Raw genomic sequence first — 8,488 nt, 5'->3', positions numbered from 1 at the left:
CAATCTGAGTTTTCTGTTGCACAACTAAATCAACCTTTGAACGTACACATGTTCCACCAAAACAAGTTCCTTCCCCAAGCTATTTTGAAGAGGCGTTGTTGCCCCGTTCAAGATGATTGTGATTGGTTTAAAGACATGCCAACAAACCAGAGCACATTCTTCTCCCATCTCAGAATGCTGTGTGGACTGGCCAGACCATCCTCCTCAGTGCTGTGGAGGAAGGTCTGGCAATGCGAGACTGATGTGGATGTTATTAAACCAAGACCATTGTGTTTTCCTAACCTAAACCTAAACAATAGCTGTTAGTGCCTATACATAACCATACCGTAAAAAAAAAGAAAATTGTACAAAGCCTCCAAGATGCATTGTGGGTAATGTAGGTTTCAACAAGGAAGAATATTGAACAATAACAGTATCTCCAATTCTGCTGCAACAATTCTGATAACTGTTTGTTGTATTGTGTTAACGTATACTGCTAAAGTGGTGCAGTGCTCCTTAAAGAATGTTTTCTCATCGTGGTGATGAATAACAGAATCCACTGAGTTGCAAATTAGTTGTTTACAAAACTAATTTATTGGAGACAGTACACAATGGCCTAAAAAGACATGGGACTCAGAATTAGCATTACGTAATTACAAGACTCTCATTAAAAAGTCAGACTGTGCACTTAGTACACTGTAGGGAGGATGTAGCAGCTGGAGGCTAGTGGAGAAAGAACATTCCTGCACTCATAATGTTTGCATAATGTTTCCCCTTTTCTTGTCTACTGAGTTCAAATCTCTTGATATAAACCAAATAAACACAAATTCCAAATCAAATTCTGTGTGTGCCCTCTCTCACACACACATTAACATGGATACATACATATGTACAGTAGCTATATACACAGGCCCATACCGAATTAACTCTGTGGTCACACACAGTTTTGCAGGGCTTTCTGATTTTTGCAGTCATGTCTAACTAGTGAGGGGGAGCCCTGGTGTACTGCAGCTAAAAGCCCCACCATGGAATGAATAATGAATACAGATTCCCCCATCCCGTCTATCTGGATACTAGTTCAAAGGCATCCTGCTAGTCCATGCATGAAGCAAAAAGACACACAACTCTATGCTAATGGGACTCAACTTCAGGGGCTGGAGTGAGCTCACTGAGCCATGCAAATGTTCCAGTGCTGAGGATGAAGATGTCAGATGAGGAGGATGTGATGAGGAATTGCTCTGGAGTTTGTGGGGTGGGGGTAGGGGGGTGGCTCGAAAAACATTACGCTCAGGCACCAGCAGAATGTAACACAACCATGCATGCACACACACGCACACAAATACATAGACTCAGGAACTAGTGGAGGCACAAGTCGTCCCAAGGGAAGCCTGGACGTTGTATTGATGCTGAGTGATGCTAACGACCTCCCAAGCACTACAGGACCGAGATCAGAGTATCGGGTGAGGCTGTCACAAGAGATCACTTATCACCATTATCCACCATTGTATACTGTATATATTTGACACATTTCTCCTTTTAGTTTACTCTTCTTTTTTATATTTCACCCATGACGCTATGAAAACAGAAAATAATGTCTCTGTGTGTGTATGTGTGTGTATGGGTGGGTGTGTGTGACTATGCAAGTTACTAAATGTGTTTTGTTATTTTGCCATTTTCCTGATTAGACTGAAAACAAAAGCCCTGGTTATCAGCAAAGGAAGCAGCCCTCTGCCTGAGCCCATCAAAGGAAAGCAAGCAGCTCAGAGAAAGAAAAAACTCCCCTGGGAAGGCACTTTATATGCTTGAGGCCTTCTTTCTTTTGTTTTTCTTATTTCATTCACCTGACGTTATCCACTACCTCTGTTTGGTCTTTTCCTTCAGCACTTCTTTTTGATCCCCCCCAACCCTCATCTCATATCCCCCCTATGCTCCCTTATATGACGTTGCATTTAAATCCATCACAATGCTGGTTTCTCAGTGTGACAGAAGCCTGCAGGAATTCTATTGGGAACATTTCCCAGAATCCCACTGCAGCCACAAAAGAGACAGATGAACCAGCACCAGAGGGGCTGCAGTGAAATCCTCAAGGTTCTGAAAGGCTTACTCTGGTCTATGTTCATATCCGTTATTATTTCTTTTTCAAATTCAAAGATCTTCAGGTTCTGGCAGAATAGCTATTTAGGGTACTAGCTCATCCTCTCTACAGCAGTGGAGTGTGGAGTGTCTAGTTTAATTACAACGGAACAAGTGTTCAGTGTCAGGCATGGGTAGAGGCTACTACCTCTGTCTCACCTCTCAGACCCTGATAGGCCATCAGCGGATAGGAGAGGGCTATTAGGAGACACTTGGCAGAAAATCCACCATTTGCAAATGAGAATTAGTAAGATTTTGGGTTAGAACATAATTAGGTGATAAGACGTGAACCTTGGCTGGCTCATTGATCAGCACTGTCCCCTCACAGCATAAAGGTTTGTGTGGAGTTTCTCCGTGTGTCTGTGTGCAGTCAAGGATCCAATTACATCCACATTGGATGATTTTGAAAATCGCTGTTTATGTGCAATGCCAATGTTAAGTGTCAACGCAGGAGGTATTGGCCCCTATATATAGAGTTAAGAGAGTGGAAGTTGGGGTAGTGGATGGCCGTGTGTCAAGTTCAGCTTTAATTTCCAAGAGTCTAAAGACAAGCACTTTAGGTGCTTTGAAAATTTTAAATTGCTCTTAGATCTACACTGTGTCTAACACAATGCATGCCGGGATGGTGTCAAGGTTCAAATTGATCAATGGATGGAACCTATCCTCTGCAGAGATGCAAAGAGAAAAATATATCTTTAAATGTAAACAGCAGCAGGACAATGTGTTGTAATAATCATAAGACTTCTAATTCAGAGAAAAGCATCGTACGACCACCATCACACAAAATCAAAACTCTCTTTATTTGCAATGCCTTCCACCTTTTCCGTCTCTATGAGTCCAATGTGAGTCCTTTGCTACAGATCAATCGTTCTGGTTCTAGTAGTGGATTAATGCAGACTTTTTCTGATTGGCTCTCATAACAGGCCAGATGGGTGGCGCAGGGCACAACACTATGAATCCATGAGGCTACTCAAAGTAGTAGGACAATGTTTTTCTCTAAATTGGAAGTGCACAGTGAGTCAGTAGCATACTATACAGTGTGGCTGCATATTAAGTGCTTTGGGGTCTTTCTGTGAGTATTTTTTGCTACAATGGTTCTGGAGAAAGCTACAAGCAGCAATAACACAAGCCAAGCAATGGGCTGTTCCAAACAGGCACATTTTGGACAGACACTACTGGTAAAACAAGCTCAACGCATGTCAAATTTCTAAAAACCTCACAGCAAACATTCTTTTACTGAAAGCAACGGTCATTTGCAGTCAGGAAAGTGTTCTTTTCTCTGAAAGTAGAGCATTTTACATTTCTTGGCCTTCACCAACAACCGAAGCTCCTTCAGAGTCCATCTATGATATTACCATTATATTAAATGACACAATGTCAGGCAATGTAACAGAAGATTACAGTATCACCAAGATAAAAAACGAAATATTACTGTTTAACTCTAAAGAGGCGCTGAATCTGAAACAGATTCAACATTAATAATCTACATCTGATGTTCTTTATTCTTCACATAATGTATTTTTACTGTAAAGTGTTTCCAAAAAGCAATACAATACCAAGAACTAACAATTAAATACCAAGAACTGAAACCTGGTGGAAATTTGTTTGTGCAAAACTCATTCAAATGAACTGATTAGTCAAAAGCAATCAAATTAAAAAATGCTTCCTTCATAACAGTTGAAGGCATTTGAAAACTTCACAGCAGTTATAGTTTATTGAATCCTGGTTGTGTAGGTGTAAAATTGACATGCTCTGTACTCATTTATGTCTAATTCTGCACAGTGTTGAGTTTGAGTAGTATGTATGCCGTTATTTAAATATCAGAACAAACATTACATAAAAAGTACAAACTGACTTCATTACCTACATTATGTCTCCTACTTATTGACTTACCAATAGGTTTAGTCACTAAACATGCAGCTGGTGAAATCAGTGCATTGTTATCTGCAGTGTAGACTGGAAGGTTGTGGTTCTATTAAGTGAAGAGCTTATTGCATGTTGTTATTATCGAGGAGGGTTAGTGTATGACAGGGGAAATGAAGACACTTACCTCATTAAAGTGGGCCACTTCCTCACAGTTCTCTGCCACACGGCTGTAGAAGGAAAGACCTGGAAGGTGATGGCCAGAGGTTAGAAACAGATAAATGATTTAATTATGGCATTGCATATATTGTTATTTAAGTTTGAGACACAGCATGGGCAATTTATACAGCATATGTAAATCAATCTTGATATTTATCTGGTTTCATTGTGAGACTGGGTCAGGTAGGTTGCCAGTCACAGTGTACTAAATAAATGAATATAAACGTTGTGCAGGATTCAAAACAAGGACTAAAAAAGGTAGTAAAAACTAAAATGTGTCAGATACCAGTGGTAAAAAGGGACTCAAAAATTGTACTCAAGGACAGTGGGCTTTCCAGGGAGATTTCCATTTTATGCGACTTTATACTTTTACTCTATTACATTTAGTACTCATTTTTTTGTTGTTTACCTACATTTCTTAATTTGAGTTCTTCATGCACAAAAACCACTTGCCTTCTATGTTTAATGGGCCATGTTTAAAATAGAAATGATTGAATTAAGTAAAGGATAGATTTGCTGAAAGACATTTGTCACATATTATAGATATCATATTGTCCTGTCTAAAATATGTTTACTTTTGTCAAGTTAAAGACCGGTGACAAGACAAATGAATGCCTTAAGTACCTGATAAACAAACAAATGAGACAGGCTGAGTGGAGCCACAGGAGACAAAAAACAAATCCGGATATTTGAATTGCTCCAATATGACTTATTACCCAACAGAATAAAAACAAAGAGAGAAAAGACTTCTGCAGAATCAAAATGACTAAAAAGAAGTGGTTTTTTTTTTTGTTGCCAAGGTTAAATACTTTCCATGATTTAATAATCTGGAAAACAATAATATATTGCTGCAGTGTGTATTTAAGGTTATACACAGGACAGAGGGCCAGTCACTGTACATTAACCTGACTCAGTCATGTGTGCTGCAGCCTGTGTTCACTGGGTTGCTTTGTGGTGCCGGACTGCTTTGTTGGAGTAGTTTGCTTTGTGTCGTTTGCCTGAGGCTTTTGTGTGGGTGTTGATATTAGTTTGGGTGCATGTGGACCGCTGATGTATACTGACACACGTTCATATGTGTACACACAAACACACACACACACACACACACACACACACACACAAAACTACAACACTAATTAATTATAAATTTAGAACAAGAAGAGAATAGAAATAAAAACATTCTGCCTGGCTCTGATGTGTTATTATTACTTGTGCTGAAAGAATTTCACACATTCACAGAGGAAAAAAAACTCTGAGTTTAGAAGAAGAAAAAGACACCGACATGTAAAAGCAAATCTGAAAATAAATATTGTGCTTCATTCAACCTCATAAGTATAATTTTACCAATACAATTTTGCCCATTTTGACTCTAGTTCATAGACGTGTTCTCTTTTTCATCACTCCCCACTCTCTACAACCTTACAGAACCCACATCCTTGAAATAATTTTAGAAAATGAACACCAGTTAAATGTCACATAGGGAAGGAGACAATATTCCTCCTACATTATTCAAAGCCGAGCCGATTGCTGTCATACCAGTTTTTTTTTTTTTTAAATCTAAGCAAGACGTGGGTTTAGAAAAGCAGATTGGGTAAAACTTATGTAAGGTCCTCCACACCAAACTAAAACAACATTCTGCTAATCAGGTTGCCTTTTGGCCTTAGTGGAAACAGTGAGAAATCGAATCGGAGAGCCACTGAAAGAACTGACATGTGGTGGAAGAAAGAAAAGAAATGTGCATTTTCATTTTCAAGCAGACTGAAGGAGATTAAAAGAGTAGGATGGAAAAACTCAAGCTAACACAAAGGAAGGCTGCATGGAGCCTTTCACTTTTACCTGGATCTGTGGGGTGCAACCGACCAAAAACATTGAGTGCAGAATAGAACAGTGGAAAGCATTTTGTTTATCTTCCCTAATGTTTGGGATGTAATCATGAGTCTCTGTGTATGCCTTTGAGCATCTTATCTTTGTTGTTCCATGCTGGTTTCATTTGGTTTTACTGTATATCCAAACCAGCTTACGAAAAATGTCCAAGTAGCAGCACGGATGTCAAGTTGTTTGACAACAGACAGAAGAAGAGAGTTGGGCTGAAAGAAGCAAGCTGTAGTGGAATATCTTAGAGCGGAGATAAAGCTTTAATTTCTGAGTTAATGCTGATGTACAGTGTGTGTGATCCTGCAAGATACTGTGCAGAGGCCCAGCCTATAAGCAGCAAGAGCTGGAGTGTCATTCTTTGATTAAGCCAAGAACTACAGATAACAGCAAGGACTCATCAATTTAAGTTTTTGATGCCTTTCACTTTGATGTCTTTATTGCCCATGGCACCAGTTAATAATGAACCACTTTTAGCGTCAGGGACGCTTCAGTCTTCTAAATTGCTTTTTTAAATTACCCCTTGAATGCAATCGATTCCCTGATTCATGGCTTTTGTTTTGTCCAAATATTGAAGATGTTTGAGTCTGAATAATATGTGTTTTGCTCTCTTTTCCCACTAAACATAAAATGTGTAGTCTGCCTTACATACATAACATCGCCCCACCAGCCTCTCTGGTGGTCATATATGGTTTGATATACTTGGGGGTGGGTGTGGAAGGAGATGTGGCTTCCTGGCAGACCTCTTCCTCTCCAGACAGGAAGTTGTTTGAGCTGAAAGCACTCAGGAAGAGCTAGGCCTACTGACTGTGTACAGGGAAAATAATGACTTAAAAACCACAGCAATGAAAGACACTGTGGATGCAAAACTGACGCAAATACTGCGGGTAGACGAATATTCTCACACGACATGTATCAACTCTGGGATCGGGCAGTAATAAAATTAAAAGCTTAAAAGCAATATAGGGAAGAAGAAAGAGATAGAGAAATGGGGGGAGAGAGATAAACTGTTTATTTTAAGGATGGGAAAAGAGTTACAACTTTCCCCATTTGTGGCAAAGTAGGCCAATGCCAATAAAGACATCAGCCTCCTTTAAGTAACACAATTCCCTAGTGTACTTAGCAGTTCAAATTTGAAACTGAGTCATTGCTAAGTCAAAAACAGTATTTAAATGAAACTAATCATACGGTGGGCGCCATGGTGATTCAGTGTATGATGGGTTTGATCCACTGCTCTTACTCGCCCACCTCTCCTGTCATTCTGCTTTCTGTTATCTAATGACCCTCTATTGTCAATATTTATAACATACACTTTAACTCTGACCACTCAGTTGAAGTGATTATTGTTTTTCCTTTTTTAATAAATCTCATGCCATCCACCAAAAGGTTTGACTTGCTCTCTCGCTAAATAAAGATGCACATTTATAATGCATTAAGAAGAGGGGCCCCTGCCAGGAATACAGAACAGAGAAGTACATGTTTCTATAGATTAAATAATGGGGCAATACTTGTTTTTTCTTTGTATGATTTAATGTTAAGAAATAACAGTATGGGCCTCGGGCAAATCATGGGCCAGCTTGCCACAGTATTTATAGAAGTCCCCCACGTTATTGTTACATTAAGTAACCTAACGTTATTTAACATCAGTGTCAGAAAAATATGGCAATGTGAAAGGGGACGGGAATTATAACCTGAATCTGCAGCTTCCCTCAACTTTACGGAGACCCAATCACAATGTCTGTTTACAATTACTCCCAGGTAGAAAAATCCTGCTCTTAAAAGTGCCGTCCAAACAGCAATATTGTCACTTATTTTAACCTTCTGGGGTTTTCAAAGTAAAACTTTAGCTAGCTAGCTAGTTAGTTATGCTAATACACCGTTAATATAATACATCCATTTAATATCCGACTATACCAAAGGCAGTTAGCAGCTAGTTGGTGAACATAGTTGAGCACTTAGCTAGGCTTATCACGTGCTGAGTGTGTCGAGCACACACACACACGCTAATCCAGGAGGTATTGCGTGAATTTTACTATGTCTATGTGCGTATCGATCGACCATGGAATGGCATCAAGGCCATCGAGGCCATCAAGGCCATCAAGGCTATCGAGGCCTGTATCGTTTACGACCAATGGCGTTGTGGATGACGCCCGAAGCCCTCCACACAGTTAAGAAATTATTGTTGCTGAATAAAATTAATGAAGTCTCCTTTCTACATATTTGTCTGGGTACACAAGGTAATAGGTAATCTGACAACACATAATGAGGTCACAATTGTTCTGGTAAACAGCTATCAACATGTGTGACCCTGGCACGATTTTGTCAATAAGTAATTAGGAAAAAGTAGGCTATGATAACGTATGTTTACAATGCATTTACTACAAACTACGATTTCTAGTCACTGTTCCATTATCTTTTATTG

The 8,488-nt window shown here is 39.4% G+C and overlaps 1 protein-coding gene across 15 annotated transcripts in view; it reads right to left on the bottom strand.

Moving 5' to 3' along the window:
* The window catches only part of otofa (otoferlin a), a 71,720-nt gene that overhangs the window by 60,992 nt on the left and 2,240 nt on the right, over positions 1–8,488 (bottom strand). For all 15 annotated transcript variants that reach the window (XM_032542574.1, XM_032542564.1, XM_032542563.1 and 12 more), the window contains exon 2: positions 4,163–4,221. In XM_032542574.1, the coding sequence (XP_032398465.1) occupies positions 4,163–4,221 (59 nt within the window). The remainder of the gene's footprint in view (positions 1–4,162; positions 4,222–8,488) is intronic.

The sequence above is a fragment of the Etheostoma spectabile genome, chromosome 18 (assembly GCF_008692095.1).
Source record: "Etheostoma spectabile isolate EspeVRDwgs_2016 chromosome 18, UIUC_Espe_1.0, whole genome shotgun sequence".
In the NCBI taxonomy this organism is placed as follows: domain Eukaryota; kingdom Metazoa; phylum Chordata; class Actinopteri; order Perciformes; family Percidae; genus Etheostoma; species Etheostoma spectabile.
Note: the sequence above shows the minus strand (reverse complement) of the source record. Positions and strands in the feature narration are given on the sequence as shown.